Raw genomic sequence first — 25,597 nt, forward strand, 5'->3', positions numbered from 1 at the left:
GAATTGAAAAAGAAACATTTAATAATATTTGAGTTGAAGAATGAATTAAATTAAATTAAAAAAGAGAAAATTTGCCAGTTACAATTTTTCTTCGTGGGTGTTGATATAGATTAATAGAGTAACGAAATAAAAAATTGAATTAAAAATAAAAAATGACATTGAAAAGTGTAAATATTTTTAGAATAATTTGTCATTTTATCTAATTTTTTGTTCTCCCATTTGTCAAAAAGGTAAAATAAATATATGATCCACTGGTATATAACTGATCCTTCATCCGTGATAGAGATTGATGTTGTCTCCAATTAATCAAGCCTTGTCTACCCTTTTCCAGAAAGTCAAGAGCAGAAAATTCCCTCAGGAAAAACAATAATACAGATACATTACAATGGTCTGCAACGTGATTTTCTACTTTCTTTATATTTCGTATCAAGACTCTGACTTTATTCTCATTTTTATCTCTTCTTAGCTTCTCTACTGTCTGATTTTTTGTGCTGTCATATATTCTTTATATTTTCATGTTGCATCTGACTTCTGCTACATCAATTCGCTATACTATTTGATAAAGCTTAGCACGACACTCTTTTCGATGTTCATGTTCTTAGTAAAATATAATCTCACTTACCCATCTTGCTGTTCAATAATCTTCTTCTCAAATACTCGAAAATTTTCACTCTTTTACATTCAGTCTTATCCTGACGACGTTATTCATTTTACATTTTCACTTTGCTGTCTCCAAAAGCTATTGGAATATCGAAATATGAAATTATTCAAGATGAGGAAGTTTATTGAGTGTACGATACGTTAAATTTTCATGAAGTGAATACAAAATATCCACAGCAGCAAAATACAAAAAAAAACAAAAAAAAGATTTTATCCACAGCAGCAAAATACAAAAAAAAAACAAAAAAAAGATTTCAAATTGAAATGGAAACGTTTTGATATAATATTCATCAAAAATTGTTACGATCCTTTTTGATTACGCTTTAAGCTTATATTTTTTGCAGAGATTATAGTGACATTATTATTGGATTTTTACGGCTAATCATAATCACAAACAAATAAAAGAAAACTTTTTATGTAAACTATAATTTACAATTAAAATATGATTTATATCAGCAAAGAGTTTAAAATAAATAAATAAAAATCTTCAAGTTTTAAAATATTTTTTTCAAGTTAAATTGTATAAACAAATTCCAATGTAAATATGGGTTTGATGTAGAATGTTTTGTTTAAGAATGTGCGAGCAAGGTAAACAAGTAAAAGAGCCAAAATTACGGAAGGTAATAGGTAGAGATCAACATATATAAGCATGAGTTGGACAAACTTAGTTGACAACTTTAGATTGAGTTTGATGTAAACTCGCGCGTGCTTTTCTCTTATACAGGTCCTCATTCTTTGGCTTATCATCTCATATTCTCCAAAACTCTCAAAGGAATATTACAGAGCAGTGATGGTTACCCTCATCATTTCTCTTTTGCTTCCTCGAATTACTAACTGCCGGCAACAAAGAGAATCGTGTCGCTGTGAAATGACTTAGCAACTCGTTAAGAAAATAACTTCCATTAACTTTTTGTTCAAAAAATTCTTTGCTCAGTAAAGTGAGAAAAAAAAAAATTAATAAATCAAAATTTTACTTAAAAACTTTTCATTTCAAGTTTTGGCTAAGTTCACAAAAAAAATAAACGGAAAAATTGAGTAAAGAAGACATCGTTGTAATTACACAGTAAAATTATCAACTGCTTTGTTTAATTTATCTTAAAGATTGGAATTTACATCTTAATCGCAGAATAGAGTAGAACAGTATTATCTTATAGGAGCTTGAGCATGTATCTCCCAAGCTTCGATGTGTATAAACATGTATTCTACAATTTAAGCCCCCAGTAGACAAACTCTTAGTGTAAACTCTCCTGCTTTATAGTCAAAGCATCACATAACAATTGATGACAAGGATGATAATTTCACATTCCAAATCTCAGTAAATGTAATCAACTCTCCCTGATCTCATACTATGTAAATCAAACTCAAGTACAATAAAATTTGTTCATCTTATTTCTATTCAATTCCTATTAGAGAAAATGACTGGAATAAAACAAAGAATAAAATACTTCAATATTCCTCGATAAAAATCCCATTAGATCGTAATAATTTTTTAGAAAAGTAATTTTATTATGAAATCAAAAGATAAGATAATTGCTTTAATCCAGTAATGAAATTAAATGTAAAAGAAAATGAAATAATTTTGAGATTAATAGTCAATTTCAATTTTAATCAAAAGATAAGAAATATATATGAGACTTTGTTCAATAATAAATGAAACGTTTCAATGGTATATAATGGAAGACTCATTATCACCAATCAATTCAATCTCATTCAGCCTATGAATGTTTCTTTCCTCTTATAACCCTTTAGGAAACAGCATTTATTAAACTAATTGATTCCTATTCTCATGGCGAAAATTATTTTCACCTTCAATCTCATTAGTCATTACTCTCTATTATATCATTCATTTTAATCAAATTAATTATACTCATTTTCTTTTCAATTGTAAAAAAAACCCTGAGGGATTCGACTATTACACATCTCGAGGCAGAGAAATGTAGTCAAAAAAAGAAAAAAAAAGGAAGATGAAATCAACTTCTACTTTCTTTTGCACCTCCAACATCTCTGGTGATTTTTTTTACCCTTTTCCCTATTACATTCAGCTAGGATGAAAAACCGACAAGCATTTCCTTAATTGGATTTTTATGCTTGAATTCTTGCCGTCCGTCACTTCACGACAATGTGATATCGCTCCGAGGAACGTCTGCGTGTTTCCATGACATCCCTCTAGTAATTTATCCCTTACAGGCGTGCTTGCACTGACAGTAATTTTCCCATCGTCTTTTGAATCTTTGGCATTCTAATCGACTCTTTGAAAAGCTCTTTCGAATCCCTTCAATCTCTTCGATTAAGTCACTGACTTCTAATATTTTATTCTATTTCTTGTTTACTTCATGCATTTTTATATTTTTATCTCACTATTTTATTATCTATGTCTAAGGATTTCTTTCTTATCAATAATTCCATTCAATCTCTAACTTTAGAGGAAAAAAAATTTTTTTCCGTCAATTTTAATATCCATTAATTTATCAATAAATAAATTTTCTTTATGGATTTCGTTTTAATATCTTCTTTTGAAGTTTGTATTTTTTAATATAATAGAATGTTCATTTCATGGCTCAGTAATATCAAATGAAACTCGCCTTTTGAGAGTACAAATCAATTAAAATTATAATAATAATTTTCATGTTTTCAATTTAACTTTAAATGGCTAGGAAAATGTTTTTTTTTCTTCTTTAATGGATTATTCTCAACAAAAGGTTATGTTACTTACATCAAGCTCTGCATATAATGGTGTAAATATCTTATCAAAAAATAAATTTAAATAAAAAAAGTTTAAATTATTTATTGAATATTAACCAATTTATGTTATAGAATAAGATTTATTAATGATGAAGAAATCCTTATCTCAAATGAATTATTCTAATCCTAATTTTAATTAGCATGTAATTGTTTCTTGGAAGACGTAGACTAAAGATGAAGGTACTGGTTTAATTAATTCAATAGCAAGGTTTATGACAGAGAGACTAGATAGTTGACTAATTGAATGTAATGGTCAAAGTGTTGAAGCGTGACATGTTCAACTTACCCGAGATTGTGGTTAGCGGTATTGTCTGGCGTTTCCGCAGTCACTGAGTTCTGAGTGAGAGGACCTTGAGTGACATCGACGCCCATGCTGCCAAGATTTAGTGCACAATAAAACCTCCTTGCAGGTCTTGTGCCACCACTGCCTATACCACCTGTGACCTCATCTCTTCTACCACCGCTGACAACCAACTCAGGGTAAAACTCATCAAACAGCGAGTTTGCTGTGCCATTACTATTAAGTGCATCATCAAATCGGGCTGACTCCAAATGGTAGTTGGGGTTCTCGAAGGAGAGAAGACCGTTTTCTGAAAAAAAATCATTATCTTATTAGTTCAGGTTGTCACTCATTTTTTTCATTTTGTTTCAATATTTTTATTTATTTTTTTCCATCACATGAATAGAAGTTGATGTAATCATTTCTGAATGTTTTATTATGATGGCATGTTTTCATTTTCAATGAGATTTAATGATCTTCGTAATAAGTTTAATCAATGAAATTATGATTAATTAAGTTGATGAAATTTATTATAATAAATCTGGTGATGTATGATGATAAAGAGACTCGGCTAAAAATTTTGAGAATCATGATCAACATAATTAGATATTATTATGAATTTTTCAAATTTTTCGTACACTTGATTAAGATTATTTATACCGACTCAAGATAATATTGATGAAGAAATGTAATTCGTCTATTACAATATTGTTATTTTGCAAAATAATACAAAATATTTTTAGCGAAATTTGTAATAAATATTGATTGACGATAAAAATTTTTTTCTTAATAATTACATCAAGTTCTATAGCACAATAAAGTAAAAGCATCAATAAAACTACCAACTGTATTGATAATTGATGACATAAAATACTCGATTGTCATAAAAATCGTTAAATGCTATCATATAATTTTTATCAGGTATTTTTAAGACTGTTCTAGAGGTGAACTACTTTCAATTAATCAAAAAGCAGACGAGAAATATATCGACAGTAACTGCACATGTAGTAATCGTGATATGCGTGAAAAATAGATGAATTGAGCGGAAACCGAGTGCAAAGATACGTGTGAACGATACGAGATATAAATTCTTCGTTTTCACTCAACCCAACACTCACTCAAAGTCCGTAGTAGCCGTAGAACACAAAGTATGATGTTGCGCAGAATCTGGCAAAATATGTCCATAATTTTGTGTAGTGTAATCTGTCATGTTGAAGTACCTTGAACATCACAGCAACCTGATGGTGTTTTTGATGCAAAAGTGACATTCGCAGTGACACAATAGGCACGCGAATTCGTGTGTTAGGTGTAGCTATTAGAACCCTCGTGACAAAGGCGAATCAGGCTGGCCGACACTTTTGTTCAAATGACGAGAGTCGAAACCTTCAAAAGTGGAACGAGCTTTATGCTTCAGTGGCATGGGAATGAAAGCAATGTGTGCAGCTTTGCAATGTTTTTTTTTTGCATTAGATAGTCGATGAAAACAACCACTAATGGGACAGATCCTGTTGTGTAGAAAAAATAGCGAAATGAAAAGATTGGTAATTTTCAAAAAGTAAAACTCTTTTTGCCTAATACCGGATTAAAATCTTTTCTGTTATTGTCATGAATTTTAATTGAAAAATGAGAGAAGCTTCTGAAGTTTTTTTTCATCGATGCTGGTTTATTTTTATCCACGATCATTTAAATTTAATGAGCTTAGAATTCACTCTATCATATGCAGTAACTCAGAATCTAAATATCTTCAGGGGAGAATTCGTTTATGCTCTTTTTTAAAAAACATCTATCTGCTTTGGTTCGCTGAGGTAGTTTGAATCACTAAAAAAAACGTACATTTTTAACGAACAACATCAAACATACAAAGTCCAATAGGATTCAAGTGAAAAAGACATGTTTTGGCCATTATATTTTTTTACATTCATTAAACTTTGAAGTCAAATTTCAGTTTTATAAAAAAAAAAATAGTTTCATAAAACTTTAATTTATTAATTTTTTCTACGCTCCAAATACATGTGTGCAATTTTCTAGGAAAACTAATGAAGCTACAACATAATGATGCCGGTTGTATGAAATAGAGTTTTCATTATTATAGTTATTATTATTGCTTTATTATTAAAGATATCGTGCTACTAAATGCTCCACTGTATATGTATTCCATGAGAGAATTTTGTTTGTTTAATAATCTCAAATGATTATGAAAAATCAATTTCAACCACAGGAATAAAATTACTCTCCAATCAAACAATTTCACTGATAGTTTATATTATTTGATAAATTTTATTTATTTAAAGACTATAAATATATTCTTAACTTCATTTTATCATTATTCTATACAACATTTTTTTGTTCTATTTTATTAAAAAAATGGTTGAATTTTCTACCATTTATTAATGCAATAAATTAATATAAGTGTCATTGTGATTGACACAACTACCAAAATCTGTCAAAAATTAAATTTGGAATTGCTTTAAATGTCCAAAATTTTGTATTAAATATGTAGCAGAATAAATCAGTATCTGGGTTAATTAAATACAAAATAAGTATTATTTTGAGAAATTTCATTAAATTTTAAAGTATTTCAATTAACAATTCACTGTGACCGACACTACAAATTAACTTGACTTATTTTTTACATTAGTTTAATTTTTAAACTTTATAGAATTGTCAAGATTCAATTATTGAGCAGTAATGATAAGTAACAACTTGTTATGAATTAATGTATTACATAGTTTTTACAGGTACAAATATCTTTCGATAGAAATAAAACAGTTCAAAGCTTGTAGATAAAATTAGCATTTTAAAGAATGATAGAAACACTTTAAAAGACACAGCCAATTCGCAATGCAATTCACAAAAGCACCAAGTTCTTCACAAGAGTACAAAACATCCCCTTGTCTTCTTGTGGAAGTGTGCAAGGCTACTTAAGTCGAACTCTCTCTACCTCTTACTACCAAAGACTTTTATGTATTTACCCTGAGTTCATCGTATCGATTTTTGCCAAGTTTAAAACTTAAATTCGAGACCTAGATGCTGTTTTATAGCTGCCACAAACGGAAGTATTTTTTTTTTCTTTTTAGTACTTAAAATTTGTATATATTTTTATGCACTTTGTTCTCAAAGGATATGGAAGAAGGATGACACGAAATGAAGAATAAATTTTATTCATTGGAAAATAGATTAAATTCATCAGCTGGATAAAAATGCTATAAAAAATAACTGCACTGAGGGTTTTTGAAGAACAAGAAACCGGACAAAGTCACGGATACGTCCAGCTGTTACGGTGAACGAGGAAGACTGTAGATATCAAATGCAGATGGTATACCCTCTAAAAGTAAAAGGAACATGAGAGTGAAGGAAAAAAACTAAAGAATCAGAAAAAAAGGAGACAAGTTGTAAGTTTCATTTGAACAAGAAGGTAAAAGCCGGAAGTGATAACTACTTTTTAGGAAAAGAAAAAAAATTTATAAAAAAGGAAAATTTTACTTTAAAAGTTAGGAAATTTCCATATATACGTAGATAAATGAAAAGATAGCTGAATTAAATACGAAGGAGTAATAAAACGATATAGCTGTGTTAGAAGGGAAAAAAGTAAAGGAAAAATAAAGGCATGTCATCGCCAGTGCTATAGATATACTTGGTGTAGTTGTATGGATATATGAGTCACGTTATCGATTTCTATTGATGAGTTGCGACTTTCCAACAAGCTTGTTGTCTTACTATTACATTTACTTTTATTCCCTTATTTTCGATAAATAAATTTCATCAAAATAAAGTTTTCAATAAATATATTTGTAGAATTATTTTGATTAGAAATCAAACATAAATCTTTGTTCACTTTTTCGTTTCAATCTGTGTTAAAATGTTGATCTATAAAAACACAATTTTATGTTGCTTAAGAATGGATCACACAATGAATTGCTATTAATATAAGCAATATATAATTGGTTAATCGCATAAAGTTATTTTTTTGGAGTCGAAATCTTCAGTGGTTCTGGAGATATTGAAAACAAAAAAAACCTTACGTACGTACGTACGTACAGACAGACATTTATTTTTGAATCTTCTAATATGTTTTTAAATGTCTCGAAATTTAATGATTACGAATTTTAAAAATCGATCCCATTACAATAACTTCCTAATGGAAAATTAAGAATAGCAGTTTTCAATATTTGATTCATTTTAGAGGTGCGTTATAATCAAGCTCTTTTATTTTATAAAGATCACGTGTTCTATTGTACTGTAAAACATTGTACAAAGTGGTACACACTTAATTGAAATTAAACTGAGTACCCTGAGGACAGACGTGATTATTAGAAGTTCATGGCTCGGCAAATTTTCAATGGCTGCTATTAACCAAGAGCTAGACGAGACTTTTAAGAGGTATTTTTGTTCTAAACATGAAATTTACTCTATCTAGACTTTTTTTTAATTCTTTAGGTGTCTTGGACTTCAATAGTATACAGATAAGAGTCGAATAAAAGTAATAGAAGTAAGAAAAGGATTGAAGAAAAGAGCAGTAGAAGGAAAAAAATCTGACGTGTGGTCTTTCGTTGCAAAAAGAAAAACCAAACCGATTCCAAAACTACTCGTTAAGCTTTACGACCCTTGACGCAAGAGGAAACGGAAGGTCAAGATTTTTTGGCTGGATTTCTTTAGCTCAACCTCTCCAGTTTCCTTAACTTGGGTCATACAGTTTTATTTTATGTCATATTTCTTTAAATTTTCAAGAAAAATACAGCAAAAATTAAACTACAGCCATAATCATTTCATAAACAAAAACTTACAAAGAAACCAACTGAAGCTTAACTTTACTTAAGAACCTAAAAATTTATTTTTTCCTCGATATACTAATGGACCATTTTTTTCTACTTTATATTTTTTTTTGCTTCATAAATTGATCAAAAAATTGCACAAAACCATTAGTCAGTGATTGTTTTACATAAAATTTAGAGAAAAAGAAAATATAGAAAATTGTTTATCAAAACTATATTACTTGTTTCTTTTTATGAATTTTTCTTTATTAAAATTCATAAAACTGAATTCATGATCAATTACTGTAAAAGAAAACAATCAATAATAAATAAATTTTTATTTTTAGAAAGCTTCTTTCTGTTAAAAAAATGAATTTTTTTGTAATTAATTGGTTAAGATTCCTGATAAAATTTATGGGAATGTAATGAAACAGAAAAGAATAATTAGAACAAAAACGTTAGACTATTAGAGCTGATATTAACACGTTGAAAGCATTCAAGTTCAGTATGCAAATTGTTTTCAAGCTATCGTTTCTGGCTTACATATTTTTTATGACTATTCATGACCTTTTCTATCATGATGAAAACAAAACTACCAAGGATTTTGGTGTAAAAAAATGAATAAATATGTGTATGTGTACATAAAGAGTGAGTTAATATTCTGGAAACACGCACAAGTGGTGCGACTATTGCATAAATGGCAAAAGTTACTTGTTCCTAGATAGTTCTCAACTCTATGTAGTCCCAGAAACTTATCTTATAATAATAATAACCCCCATAAGCGACTATTGAAACACACCTGTATTATAATACAATTTATTGTTAATTAATTTCTGAGTAGTAAAACTTGATATAAACCTCCTATAATTTTCTGTTTATTACGTCTAACTTTTTCAAAAAACCGATAGAAAAAATTTATACTCAAGGCTTAGAGTTTTACTTTGACCATTCGATTAAATTATTTCTAATATCTGCTTAAACGATGAATAAGAAAATATTTTTCGTCAACATTACAAGTAATCAATTTTAAATATTTTTCCGCGTTGCCGATTAATTTATCAATTAATTAGTAACGCCAATTAAAGTTAAAAAAAAGAAATAAATGAAAACGTGAATTCTCAAGTATCACGCAAGCATTTTGTCTCAATTTTTTGCTTTAAAATAGCGTTATGTATCAGGAAACGAATGAGTTTTGTATACATTAGAGCTTGGAAACCAACTGGCTTGTCGACTTATGTTGAGACGTCGCGACGCCAACTATGCACGGCGCCACACGCAACCCTAGTTCACCATTATTTTCTCATAGTACTTATATTCTTCAGAGAATACTATATACATACTTCCTACTAATAAAACTACTGCTGGATTTTGAGCTTTTATTGCTTCATCTATTTACTCTTCTTATTGAATTGTAGTGGTATTTTTTATCCTTTAAAAATTATAGCTTTCTTAGTATAGTTATTATTTTTTTCATGATAAAATCAACTAATGTTTTAACAAACACTAAACATACAATATCGTCTTAGCCTATTTTCCAATGTGCATGTCTTCACTACATTCAGGAAGAAGAAAAATTTTCTTCTCTAGTCTATGCTTTGTGCTTTGTGGACGAGGTCAATAATTAAATATACAAAACTTTGAAATTGAGATGTTATCTTCAATTATACTGCTCTGTGATAAAAAGTAATTAGACAGCAGTGGATAAAAAAAACAATTCCACACATGTGAGTCACGCATTCTGAATAAACCAAAAACGTATTTTAATTAAATTTTTATTTGGTTGATTGAGATATTTTTTGTCGTTTAAACTAATTCATTTAATTGCTAATAATGGACTTTAATAAAGTTTGACATTTTTCTAATTAAACTGTTCATTTTCAAATTGATATTTAGGTCAATTTAATGTCCTCTTCGGCCATGATTCTCGACGCCATCTTGAAATAGTTTCAGAAGCTCACTAGTCCTTCTGAGTAATCGATAGTCGATGGATAACTCAACGAAATGAAAAATGGACTATAAGTTAACATGCTTCGTTGAATAATCAATAGGCTGGAACCTCGTTATTAGAGTACTAGTAGGAATGATTTAGCTTTTTTTTTTAATCGAAATGTTTGAATTAAATTCCATGTCAAGATAGTACATCTATTCTCTGTTTTTTTATTCCAAGTTATCGAATAAATTTCATTTAATTTCAAATTTATCAGGAAAATCTTTATAAAATGTTTTCCAGTGATTGAACATTGCTCGAAATATTCAGAGATAATCCACTTTCTTTCTCCAATTGTAGAATAATCTTTTTATTTCGGTTAAGCATGTAATGAACTTATCTGACACTTAAAATTTTGTCGAATTCTTTTTTTTTTAAATTAAAACAGCATGAAATTCATACTGTGAACGTTTCTATCAGATTGAATGAATTTAACTCTTTTTTCAAACTTTTTTACTCAGACAAAAAGCTGCATCTTTTTCATTGAATTATTTATTTTTATCTTTTGAAAAAGAGTGTAATGTATCAAGAAATCTTAATCATTCGACTTTTGAAAGATATACAATATCAACTGAAATTAGTGAAGTATAGTGAACCATATGATGAATTGTAGATTGGATCATAAGTTGCTTTGGAAACTTCTCCAAGAATAAAGTTGAGTCCATGCTATGCGCATGATAAATTCCTACCACCATCAAAGCTTTTTCTTAATATTTGAAATCTGCCATGAAAATAATATATAAATTTACGAGATAATTTTATTTGTCAATTAACAATATTAGATGGAGAATCAAACTTACAATTTTTTGATATTGCTCAACGGATGACCGATAAAAGTTGGTTGATACCGTCATAAAACGTGGTTCGTAGGGTCAATAATTGGATTTTCTGAGTTTAAATTGACGTCGAAGACTAGGAAGAAAATTCATGGCTCTTAAACCTCAAATTGTAAACACGTCTTTTCAAACGATGCAATACGTGCTCTAAGTTTTATCAAGAAGCTTTTTGAATTGGTATCACCTCAACTTGGAAAACTGCCAGTATCAAAAAAAATACTTTACCTATTTCCCATTGATTGCTTGGTGTAACTTTTTATTCATTATCTATACCCTCTACACAATGTCTGACAAATTCAAAAAACCGTAGATTATTATCCCTTAATTTTTTCGATGATACTTTCATTGTTATTTTTAACAAATCATGTTAACATGGATCAAATTCAGTTTAAATACTGTCCAGGTTTAAGTTCTACAACAACTACATATCTACCAAGCGTAAAACCGATATAACGTTTCATGGAAATTTTAACTCGAAACTTATCGTCCACGTTCGTTACGGTTAACTGTGTTATTGAAGCTACATAGTTTGTTGGTTCACCGATTTATTGACGCAAAGGACCAACTGAAATACTTTGACAATGGAATACATATTATTAAATTTCAGTATCTTCTTCAGTACAATACCGTGCAACTTGCACGTTTATATCGAGTTAATAGAAAGCTTTCAAAGTTCAACAATAATAGAAGCTACTCGGTTACTATTTTCTACAAGAAAAAAAGTTAATTTTTACTTTGGAAATTAAATTAATTTACTTTGGAAAAATATTCTATTTTAGAGTCATTATTATTTCAATAATAAATATAGTTTATTTGCATTAATAAAGATATAATTAAATGTAAAATGAAGTTTGAATCAAACTTGAAACTTGAACTTATGTAATTAACGTGAAAGGTAGGGTTTTTTCTGCTTTCAACCTCTAACCCTTCTCTTCGTTTTCCGGGTGAGGTAATTTAGTTACTTCGAATTTTTTTTATGGTAAAAATGTTTTCAAACAGAGTTTTCGGTTTGTACAAATTTTATGTCCAGTCTCTTCTATCTTTTTTTGTGATGAAAAAAAATATTTTAATTTTTCGTATCAGAGTTACCCTGAAAAAATTGATATAAAGTTTTTAATAGTTTCAAATTTCATTTTTAAAAATATTTTTACTCAGCTGCTTGTTATTATTTATCAATTATTTATTATCGTACAAAGAGTATTTAAAAATGTTCAAATGTCTTTTATTTTTCTATTAAGATAAATGTGTGCTTATTTCGGAATAATGTTTTTTGTCGTTACGTATCCTTTTTTTGTAAGGTAATCGTTTAGTAGAAGGGCAAAAGAAAGAGAATCATTTTTTTTCTCGTTTAATTGGCAAGAATAATACTTTTTATTGTCAAAGTAGTTGAATTTTGGCACAAACTGGGTTTTTAAGACATAAAATGCCTTTGATGATGGCAATGAAATGGGATATTCTGGTCAATGGACTCAAGTAAGTAGCGGGAGAAAGCCAGAAAAATGAGATATGAAATAAACTGTGAGTAAAGTAGAGAATTTCCTTTCTTTATACATACTTATGCCAAGTAGAAAAGGGAGTTTTACTCTTCTTGTTTAAGGGTGGTAAAGTTTCTGTGAAATATTTCAAGCAATAATAATATTTCTTGGGAATATTAACTATGTGAATCTTTCTGAACTACTGTCTTTGTTAGGTATAATACCTTCAATCTCTTTCGACGATCTCATTTTTTATTTTATCCTTTCAATTATATAATTTACTCTACATGTATAATACAGGGTAGATGAATTTGACAAAAGTAACAAAGTGTAGGAAATGTGGTTACAGTATTACTCTAATATTTTAACTTGATATTTTTGGAAAAGGTAACAAAATTAAAAGCTGACTGAAATAAAAGTTTTTATGACAAAAGTTTATAAAATTTACGGAGCCAAAACATCTGTGAATTTTTAAAATATACGTTTTATTAAAAATATAAATGTCAAAGGGGATATCAATGTAAAAAATTTATGCGACATAAAATTTTTCGAATGTGACTTCATAGATGTAAGAGAAGACTCGTACTGTATTTGTGGAAGGTATATTTATTTACGTGCTGAAGTTGTCATTTATAGCAAAAAGTATTTATTCATAGTAAATACTTTTCATTTTTATTATTTTAATTTATTCATTACGAACACTTTATAAAATAAAAATGGAATAAGCCGATAAATAATTTTGCAAATATCAACAGTTTGTTATTTTCTTCGAGATTTGTTGATTACGAAAAAGTATAATATCAAAATAATTTCTAGGTAATTTCCTAAAGGTACACTTAAACGAAGTATTTGATAGTCGTTAAAGTTGAATTAAAGGGTAAGTTGAAGCAAAGTTTTCACCAAGAGTTGAATAAGCGGCCGGAAAATATTTCATCGACATAAACTTGAAAATTTCACACCCTTTCATTTTCCAGAATAACATCATTTCCATTTGATTAAAATCTGCACGTCTGATTTTGTTGGAAAAAATTAGATTTTTCAAAGTACCATGTCAAAGTTGAAAGGTACTTCTACTTCGATAAAATTTTCTCTCGAGACATGAGAAGAGAATAACAAAGAGAAAGTGGGAAAGATGAAAGGAACGACTTAGTGAGCTCGTTTGCACTGTGAAATGGTCGAAAGGAAAACAGAAGCTACTGAGGGGAAAAAAGTAGGGAAGAAGAGAAAAAGCATTAGAGAGAAAAAAATCAAGCTTCACACCTTACAATGAAACGCAATCATAACGACCTTGGTCTCCCTTCTGTAATAATCTACAACCGCACAATTAAGGTATGACAAGTGGCCTTTCATTTAATTTCTCTCTTATATTGTGCTTAAATAGCATTGATTATTTTTACTTTATTACTCATTTCCCTTTCTTTTTTTACCCTTTTCTGCGGTGCACAATACCTGACATGTTGACAGCTCGTCTGTTTAAAAATTATTCACGTTCCTCTTCAAACAAGCTATAATATACTGCACCCTATTCTTTCACATTCATTTTTTTCTCTTAGTAAATTCAACAAACCCCACGTAACTTTATTTGCCATTTTTTTCCATCTCTTCATATTGTTAACTTTTTTTTTCTTCAAATAATCGATCAACATTAGAAAAATGAACCATTCCATCACTGTATTGAACGAATTATAAGTTAATCTCAAGCTTCATATTTGGAGGCAAAAAATATTTTAATGTATATCTTGAAATAAAATAGCTGAAAAGCTCAATTTTCACCCAAGTGAAAATAAAATCTTTTTTCGTGTGAATACCTTCACTATGAAGATTTCATATAGTATAAAGCGTACAAATGCATGAAATTCTAGATAAATATTATAAGCTTCCTAGGATTCTTCTGCATATTCATGGAAATAAACCAGCGAGAATTTTATCAATGATTGATAGTGTGAAGTGGAGAATAAAAATACTGATAAGACTATATAGTCAGATTAAAAGGACACGCCTTCAATCGTAAACCTGGAAATTTAATTCAAATCTAGATAAGATAGATACACTGCAAACTATTGCTATAGAAATATATTTCTAAGCAGGCCTTTTTTATTCTTTTGTTGCATTAATCAAACCTTTACAACATCCATACATGAATAAATTAATCCAAAAAAAGAAAGACCCTATTTTAATTACGAATAAAAAAATTTTTAAAAAAGCTTTTACCTTTTATCACTAATCTCAAACTTGGTATGCTCAAAGGAGAGAATTTCCAACTCTAGTTAATGCGTGTAATTAACATTACCTGATACTTGAAAAATATAAACTCACTATTAATAAACGTAGACAAGAGTATTAAAGCTTGGGAGCAATAAAAATCCAACTCTGTAAACACATTAACGTCACTTGAAAAGTCAGGAAAAACTTTTGAGACAACGATAAAGCTCTTGGTGATGGTGCCCTGTAATTACAACGTGCCCTGGGAACATAAAGATTGCTCTAGTGTCTTCTCATTCATTTTTCCTCGTCTCTCTGATATCACGTCTCTACTTTCTTTTTCACATTTATGACTTAAAATAAATCTCAATGATTAATTTAGACAAAATAATAGACTTTTATATCCTTATACAAGCATTTTTCGTTGTCTGATCTAATATTGGTTGTCGTCATGTACTCTTTTATTGTAACTAGAAAAGAACCAAGCAGTAGCAGATTTATAGTTGTGAGGTAGAAAAATAGAAGCGAGTCGTGTCACTTCTGTCGGAGCTGAGAGCGAGAAAGGATTTACTGTTCTAAATAAACTACAAGCTGGAATAATTCCTCTAGGTTATGGGATATAAAGTTTCTTCTTTTATTACATTAAAGTTGAGTATTAAGTTTATTAGACGTATTTGTGAAGATCATTGTTAATGAATTATCACCAATTGTTATGGAGAAAGTAGATATACTTTTGGCTCTTCTTTATGCAAGTCACATATTATAATCGCTATAGCAATTCCCATGAGTTCATGTTTCTGCCAGCCATTTCTTTATAAATCACTACTGGACAGTTTATGGAACATAAAAGTAAAGTAAACTATTGCATAAAATGATAAACGAGCGTCAGAAACCATCTGCCGTCCAACTATTCTTCCGATATATAGATCGACTCTGATTTATTGCCTAGAGTTTTTCCAATAAATTATTGGTCATAAAAAAATGATAAAAATAATCTTACATGCTTTATTTGTTAACTAGAGTTCAGTAGAGGTGAACCCTTGATTAAATGGAGAATTAGGTGATTGAAGAATTGCTCCCTTTTTTTCCACCTTTCAAGTGTAATCATGATTTTTTATTACCCAAAAAGAAAGCACGAACTACAAAAAGTCATGTTGGAGCTTCACTACCTTCAATTATTTATTTTCTTTCAACTTTTGCATTTGGTTATTTTTCTTTAAATTTATCTTTAAAAAATGCAAAATTGTTCAGATGCTTGGAAATTTATTCATTGTAATTAAATTTATATAAAAAATATTGATAAAAAAAAATTCTTTTGAATTTTTAAAGAAGATATGTCGACATGAAAATATTATTTTAATTTAAAAGGCATAGAAATTCGAAATTACATGCTGAGATAACGTGAAATAGGAATAGTATTACCGAAAGTTTGCATATCCTCCAGCATTTTTCTAAGAAAAGTAGATCTCGTCTCAAGTAATGACCCAAATTTTATGAATCTAAAGTTTTAGTTACTTTATCCTGTCTGAATGCTCCTATAACATTTTTTTTTTTCATAACAATTCGAGAGAATGTTACTCTTTTCGTCTGTAGTTAAGTTTCAAATAGTTGAACAGTAGGTAAAGTGTGAATCTTTGAGAGGAAGAATATTTTTCTGTCGAGAAATATAAAGACTTTGTTACTCAACAAAGCTTAAAAACTTATGGATTCAAAAACGAATTTGTTTCTTTTAACTTCTTTTTTTTCTTTAATTTTTTTCTTGATCATGGGTGAAATACAATATTTTTGATGTAGCATGATACAATGGAGAAATTAATTAAAGTGAAGAAGGTGTAACGCAGCAGACCAAAGATTCTCCAATTCCCTAGTGCTTGTCGTCAATAATTTGACAAACAAAGAGGTAAGAGCAAAGTTTGACACCGCGCACTAGGAGATACGAGCATGAATCAGGAAATTTGCCCCTCGAACTTAAAGTTTACGAGCACTTTGTAAGCTGGAAAACGAGGAACTCGTCTGGACTCACGATTAGAGCTATCATCCCCTTGAGAACTTAGAACTAAGCACGTAAATTTCCAAACGATCGATTTTGTATATATTACGAACTGTCTAACTTTTCTATATTTAATGATACTTTATTTTAAGTTCTGTCGTAAAACATTGTATAGTTTATTTCCATATTTATTTCAATCTAAGCTTACTCGAGAAATGCATTTTTATGAAAACAGTGACAACAATTTTCATTTCTGAACCTTCATTAAATTAATCAAATCTACCAATCTTCAAATCAATCAAATTATTCAAATTCTTTCTAATAAACAATAAATATTTGTTAAAAATGAATGAAACTCAATAAAGTTTTTACAGAAATAAATGTTTGCTGGTGTAATTAACTGAATATCGTCAAGTTCAACATTAAAAGAGACGGTAAAATTATGGTCCAGTCAGTCTCTCAAATATATTATAATTCAAGAAATGATAATTGGTGATAATCGAATTGAGTAAAATAAACCTTCTCTCATTTCTATAATGTTGTGATGTTGATTTGATTTTTATATTGAGCGACTCCATTTCATTTTATGTACTAAATTTTTTTACTGACTTTACTATATTTAAATAAATTGAAAAATAATGAATCATCATCCAAAATAAGAAAGAAAACTTATCCAAAAATGAAATATATATAATACAAAGTTTCTAATGAAAGTAATGTTAATCCAGCATTTGGTTGTATGCATAATATTTTCATTAATATTATTTGCATTTTATTCGGACAATTTGTGTGCAAAAATGTTGTTCGTCATTTATTTTCTGGCTGAGAGAAATATATACCCGAAGAAACGGAAGAGAGAGCGTAGAGAAAAAGCTTCTATTATCAGATGAAGAGTTTGGAAAAACAAAAGAAAGAAAAGATGCTGGCAGTCGGTCGTGAAAAAATTAGTGAAATAGAAAATAGCAAAAATGTAGAAGTAGATGAGAATGTGCTAGTGTTGTTCTATGGTTATGATCAATATTCCTCTTTCACATCGTTGCTTCCTGTTGGACCGGAAATTATCCCGAGCTCGTTGCTGTCCTCATCCTCCACAGCCTTCGATAGAAGCACCCGAGCAGCATCAGACAACGCTGTCGATTCTTCCTTTTACCCTTCTTCCTCATATAGACTACAACACACTAAAAGCTCGTGGCTCGATTAACACTGTTATAGACGCCTGTATACGGCCGAATTAACTTCAAATCGGTATGGAGAGCTTCAAGAGACTAGATTGGTGAAGAGGGTGAAAGCTTCGTCTGCTTTCAATGTTACTCTCCCTTGCTACTGTTATTAGTTCCTACTATCGACTTGCAATCTCCCGCTAGCTTTTTTCATCTCGCCTTGATAATAGACTAGGTTAGATAAAATCGGCTTCACAGTAACGAATAGGAGACAAATTACTACTGACTTTCTTTTTGGAAAAAAAAACATCTTTTCTACGAATTTTTTGTTCAACTCCTTCTACGCTTTTCAAATATTTCCAGTCTTCAATCTCACCCTATACTACTGCTTTTTCATTGGACCTTGATTAGTACTCCAATTGAACGCAATGAAAGAAAATAAGGAAAGCTTTGCCAGAAAAAACTATTTGTTTAAATATACAATCAACCGAAACGTAACAAAATTTTTTTTTTCTATCGGAATATTTATTGGTTTTTTATTTTATTTTGTTGTGGATTAAAAATTTCTTCTTAAAATGTTTATAATTAGAGGGCGAATAGAAAAATATGTTCATTTCCTGCTGATCATTTCCAATATTTGATTGGATAATAAAAGAATTGTTGGAGCAATAGTTTCAATTCCATCAATTCTTTTGTCACATGAAATAAAGCAATGTTTGATTATTCATGTAACTTTCTATATTTTATATTCATTATTTCCAACTGATGTAGTACAGATAAACGTAGTAATGCAAATGTTTGGGAAGCAAGAAAAATGTATATTTATTCAAATAAATATTAAAAAAATTCTTTTGTACTTTTTCCAATAAAATTCTGATATAGCAACGATGAAAGCTATCAGAAAATGACAAAAAAAGGAAAACAACACGAATGCTTTCTAGTCATAAATAAAAATTCAATTCGAGGAAGTTACTTCTGACAATGACTATGAGCAATATTTTGATGAAAAAAAAAATGGCCTTCAAATAATTTTTTCAAGAATTTTTTATAGATAGAGTAAATGTAATTCAGACAATTTTACTAATTCCAAGGGATAAAAATGTTGCTATTTTTGGTGCTTCTTATTTTCTCCAACTCTTCATCTGATAATTGGAGCTTTTCTCTGACTCCTCCCTCCGATATATTTCTGTTCTTATTCGAGTCTCCCTCGGTATTTTTCGCTGTGGGCGACGGTAACGAGATCAATGTACATCCAACAAACACTTCCATGGCTAAGGCTTCAACTGGAGCACGCGCTCCCTTTTTTTTCTTCTTACCTATCCTCTTTTGTTTTTCTTCTCCCTTTCACGTGTCTTGTTTCTTCTGTTTGCCTCTTTTTCACCGATCCGGCTAACACCAACCTCCACTGCTACCTTTATCTGTTCCACCATCCACCCACCAGGATAATCTTGTTACCAACAATACCCACCCTCTTTTAATCCCAGCTGGTTTCCCTCTACTCAACTAGGACCTAATCGTTCACTGAACTGACTATTTTTGTCTTTACAAAAATTTAATAAATGTAATGCTTCCACTATTGACTACTCAGAAAAAGATTTTAGATTTTGTTGAGTTGATTTGATTGATCGGCTACAAGACAGAGAAAAAAAATAATGGATTTAAAGCTTCACTTCTCAACATAATGATTGAATTCTTACATTTCATTCGACACGACTCACTTTAATGGAACAGATATTTTTTTCCAATAATATGAAAAATAATACTCACTTTTCTTTTAATAATATATCTATTTGAATTACTCAATTATTCATTTAATATAAAATATAATTAATATCACAACATAAAACTCATCTTGGTAACAAAACAGTTCCATTTTGAAAAAGAATTCAAAAAAATCTTTAAATATCTATCAGTTTGATTTTAGTGATGAAAACTATTTATAATCGACATTACAAATTTGTATCACTGGAATAAACCATTGAATTTCTAAATTGTTGCATCAGTCAATGTGTTGATTGCTCATTTTATCGTCGAACAGTTTGAGAAGCTTCTAATATTATACACTTGAGTACCAGGCAGTAAACTTGATTACACTTGTATTGCTTTATGAACAAAAGGACATCATGAGCCCTGAGAGACTAATCTACTGACTTAGATTATACAGGATCTTAATTGCCTTAGAGCCTGTGAAACATTTGATGAATACCAGACTAACTTAAAATTCATCGATTCATCAATGATTCATATTCTATTCACCCATCACCTGGTTCAGCTATGCTATCAAATACGATCAACATTATTTGATCAATAAGATTTATTCGCAACAAAATATCTGTAGCTGATAAAATGCTAGTTATTGTCATTCACGAATGATAAAAGCTATTGTTTTATTGGAAATAAAATCTCCCAATGTCATCACTGCTTCTATGACATTTTGTTGGTGATATCAGTAACTCCAACTTGGTCTTGTTATTGTCGAATAGATACTATATGAATTCTCCTGACAATTTCTGCAATTTTGGGTAACAATGATGGGATTCCAAATACCAAGGTGGACCTCAAGATAGTTGGGAGAGCTTTGGGTAGTCTCAGAATTCAGTAAGCTATTCCAAGTCTATTCATTCTAACTCTATTCTTCCCAGAAAATTAATCGAAATTATAAGTTCTTTGTTCAATAAGTGTGTTAGTTTTTTTGTTAATAACAAAAATAAAGTAAAAACTCTTAGAAATGTTAATAAAATAAATTTTTTCTAACAAAAAATAGAATTGATCATTATTGATAATTTGGTGCGAACCGTAGATAAATTAGAAGCAGACAGGAATTAATATGTTGCATAAACATGTATGAAACCTTGAAAATATTTAATCTAATGATACTAAAATATGATTTTAATTAAAATAGTAATTGAACCAACTTTCATATAGAACATTGTATTCTGATTATAAATTGATTAAATTCTTTCAAAAGATTGCACTACCTATTTGATAAATCATTGATAATTAAATACAATTGAAATGGGAGCTCATTATCAGTAATATGAATAATTATTCAAATGAATATACAAATTGATAAATGAAAAATTGGTATTTACTATTGAATTTTAATGTAATTGATTTCTCGATTTTAAATGAAATAATGATTTGGTGAGAGAATTTTGGTAAGTAAATTCAATATTTTTTGGGATTCATTTATTTTTTAAGGAATACCTAGAAAAAATGTTGATTCTATATCTACGAGTTTATTAACACATTTTCTAACACGCACGAAAACGTACGCAGCTCGACTGCCAAAGAGCAAATACATGTTCTGCGTGATGTGACACGTAACTTGGAAGCATGAAGAATGAAATAGAAAATAAATGACAGTGAATAAATTCGTTAAATGAAACAAAATGTTTTCTTCTCTTTGGTGTGGTAGTTTCTTTTAGCAAAGAGATGAAAAAATAATTACTTAAAAATGTATTTAATTTTGCATCAAATGGTGAAATTATTCAACAATTTTTTTTTGTGCTAGAAAAGAAGATTGATATAATTTTCTGGATGAACTTTAGTTTGTTTTGATAAATAATAAGAGTAGTTGATTAAAGCTACCTGAATCATTTAGCTAATCAACTATTAGAACCTATCAGATATATCAAAGACCATAAGAAGCTTCACTAAAGAAAGCTTTCAAACCTCTTAGCATAGTGGCAAACACACATGTGCTACTTGATGGATTGGTGCTTAGAAATTCTAGTGTCTCCATACTGTTCTTTCATGTAGTTTTTAACTAACACATAAATGTTTGATAAATAATAAATTATTCCAATTTTTTTTTTATTGGAGAAAAAACAAATAAGATATCATTTCTAATTCTTTTGGTTGAAATATTGCAATAATAAAAATCAGCATGAAAAATAATAAAATGACTAGACTTTTTCAAGATTGTCAGAATTTATACTACTGTAGTTACGAGCATTACGTCTATCTAAAGGATCGAGAAATAAAAAAATAAAAGAATAATGAGGTAGAATAATGGATCAGGATGTCAATCATAATGATAAAGGTTACAAGAAGTTGAAGGAAAATTCGATCGACATATTCTGGGAGGTTCTGATAGTATACTTGTGCAGATATTACGTTTTATGGATTCTATTGTTCGCAGATTATTGTCAGAGCTATTTCAACAAAGAATATATTTCTTTCTTTTTTGGTCTAAAAATAATCAATTGTGGAGAGTTGATGAGTGTAATAATTCTTTAAACAGAAAAATGAAGCACGAAATAGTTACACGATTGTAAATTAAGTTCAAGAGACATAAGAATTTCATGATTTTATAAATTGTTTCAGGTTCTGTGAATTATATGAGCCATTATAATAATCAGTGGTTGTTAATCGCAATTACATAAAAGAATAAAATGAATGAAACATGAGGAGCAAGGAAGAATCTACAACATGAAGAGAGTAGTAATATTACTAGTCTATATAGGACCTCAAGCCGCATTAATATTCGAGAATGCTCTCGATCCCGGAAGGTATCCCTCGGCGTGATACTCGTTCGTGTCTCCATTTCCTCCCTCTAATCCCCAAATTTCTCCTCTGACATACTCGCTATCCTTTCCTCCTTTCCTTCTCGGTATACTCTCTGAGCTCATGCTCAACCGCGTAATCACCCTCCGTTTTGCATTCTCCGCATATTCCCGCTTCCGACGACAAGACTACACTGGATCTTTGACCGATCCCTCGACCCCTACGTCATTTGTAAACCGATCAAATGAAACTTTTAAATTCGACCCTGCGTTGAAATTTGCTATTGGATATGAGGTCTGATTAAATTTTTATAAAAGTTCTGGCCAAAGTCTTTGACAATAAATAATAAAATATCGTCTTTGAAATCATTTGCATGAACCATTTAATTTGTGATTACACATTGTCTAGAGTTTTATCTAAAGTCTAAAAGAACATTGCCATTTTTCTGAAAAATGAAAAAAAGAATAAATAAAATAAGAATTGAATAATTATTTTTATAAGAAATGATTTTTTTTCAATCTTTGTTATTGAATTAATAATAAGAGAAAAATAATTAAGTGTTTTATCTTTGAATTATTTAACAATTAAAAAAAAGTAGAGGTGAATTACCTTCGGAATCTGATGTAAAATTTACTCAAGCAATTACTATTAGTTTACACGTTAATTGCTATCTTAGAGTTACGGTGCGAACGTGTCTCAGTGGATGTAATAAAATATTTCTATTTAATCTCAGCAACGACAACGTAATTATTTTGATGCTATAATGCACTTTTAAGAGAAGTTTTTCGACGGAATATACATCGGTGGGGTGGTTTACGTTCAAAGTAATAAAATTCAAGAGTTTTTGAGTTAAATTTTTCTGCTTATGCAGGTTTATTTAGATTATTCCTTAATACGGTAGAATCAAATGTAAAGTACAAGATCTTTTTATGGATATTTTTCTTTTTCAATCTTATCGAAATTTGTACAATTTCTAGTATTAAAATATTACAGTAAAATCTTTTGCAATTTACCTCAAAGTTTGAAAGAAATCTGGCTTGGTTTTTCTCCTTTATAACTATTTCATGATACAGTTTTGTATCTTTTTTTTTTACCGAAGAAAAATAAGAGGCAAGCCTCTTTATATAATCCTTGCAATAAAGTAAATGAAGATACGAGCCTTTCCAAGCATACAAAAGACCTTTACTATATTTTTTAATCTTCCTATTGTCCCTATTATATTTTTTTTTAACTTCACTCTCGAAGTATTTTGCGTGCCATTTCTCTCGTTCCTAGGAAATCGGCTTTTCCTTCACGGTTTAGAGAGACGTAAGACTCTTCGATGCTGGTGTTTCACGTATATTTTGTGCACCAGGTGGTACCGCATAAACGTGGATAAAACAATTTGCCATAAATTTGTAGAGTCTGAGAGAAAAGTGTGAACAAAACTCTCGTCAGTCTATGTATTACAAAAGATTTATTATAAACTTTTTTGACATTTTTTTTTTCTAAAAATTCTTTTAACTCGTTTTTAGATATTCTTGGTCTTTGAGAGAACTATTTTACAATTTGTTGATACAAAAAAAAATATTTATTTAAAAACCAAAGCTTTAAAGTTCAACTTTCTTTTGAACTTTCATTTAAAAATATATATTGAACAATAATCAATAGAATAAATTACAATATTTAATCATGCAAGCAGTTTTAAAGCTTTTTTGAAGGTACATCTATTTGCTGAAAAATTTTTAATTATTGAATAATAAATAATTCATCAATTCATTATCTTGGTACGAAATAAATTCGATTTTCAGAGAAATAAATCAGAAGAATATTAAACTTTTGAAATAAAATTGAACTCATCACCTAATTGCATTGAACAAAAGAAAAAAATAGATAATGTAATTACAAGAACTCAACAAATCCTTTGCAGTTTATCCTTAAAAAAAGATGAGTTTATTTTCAAAGTGATTTCAAATGCAATCAAATAGTAATGTAATCTTCGATACAAAATCGTGCAGCAGTGTACATACGAATGGAAGTATTTTTAAAAATCTAGGACGTGGAAAAAAAAAGCTTACGTGAAGTAAAACAGCATTAAAAGCTTATTGCATAGCTACTTGTATAATACTCTTCTTGGCCGATAGTTGATTAGTGAATCAAGGGAAGAATTGAGAACTGAGGTAAAGAGGCCAGAGGATCGATCGTAGAAGAAGTAGAAAGGTAAGCGGAAATGAGAAAAGAGAAGGGAAATACGCAAGAGATTCATAAAATGAATAAAAGTAGAGGTGGTGAAAGAAACAACATATTGCTTTGCACACTCTATGTATTATGCATGAAAAGACTAAACCCGTTAGGAAGTCTATTAATTCCAAAAATCATTCCTTTACATCGTGCAAACATTTAAAAATTTTTTATCAACTTGGTATCTACAAAGAAAAATTAAATTTAATATTTCGAGAGAAAAGCTTGAAAATTCAGATATTACTAAAGTATTTTAGTTGTCATATTTAATTACATAATGTTTTTCACGTTATATCTTTTTATATATATTCTTAACAGAAATTAAATACTTTCCTTTTTACAAACTTCAAAGGAAATTTTTTAATTATACAGTGGATAATTAGACATGCTCATTAACCTGTTGAATTTCAAATGTGTGCAATTTTAATGCTTATTTTTTTTACCCCTTAAAAAAATAAAACTTAAGGCACTTGGAAGATTGCGTTGTTTCAATAGAATTCTCCTTTTTACAATTACGATTTTAAACACTTGAAAAGAAGACATAACCCTTTCATTGAAAATGTTGAAATTTTATTTTATTTATATAAGAATAAATATATTTAACTGAAGTCAAAAAATCTCCCTTGAGTAACGAATCAGTTCTTTTAATTGTTACATTACTGTAATCGATGTAAAGTTATGCAAAGTGTATTTGACCGGTGAACTTTTAATTTATGATAATGTTATTAGAAAGTTTGATGTGCGTCAACAATATGTAATTAAACAATTTACTCGTTAAATAATTT

At 29.3% G+C, this 25,597-nt stretch overlaps 1 protein-coding gene across 9 annotated transcripts in view; it reads right to left on the reverse strand.

The window, feature by feature from the left end:
- The window catches only part of LOC118066265 (protein Fe65 homolog), a 115,373-nt gene that overhangs the window by 30,176 nt on the left and 59,600 nt on the right, over positions 1 to 25,597 (reverse strand). For all 9 annotated transcript variants that reach the window (XM_035082182.1, XM_035082181.1, XM_035082179.1 and 6 more), the window contains one exon: positions 3,689 to 3,992. In XM_035082182.1, the coding sequence (XP_034938073.1) occupies positions 3,689 to 3,992 (304 nt within the window). The remainder of the gene's footprint in view (positions 1 to 3,688; positions 3,993 to 25,597) is intronic.

The sequence above is a fragment of the Chelonus insularis genome, unplaced genomic scaffold (genome assembly GCF_013357705.1).
Source record: "Chelonus insularis isolate UGA/USDA-ARS -01 unplaced genomic scaffold, ASM1335770v1 contig_339_pilon, whole genome shotgun sequence".
Taxonomy (NCBI): Eukaryota; Metazoa; Arthropoda; class Insecta; order Hymenoptera; family Braconidae; genus Chelonus; species Chelonus insularis.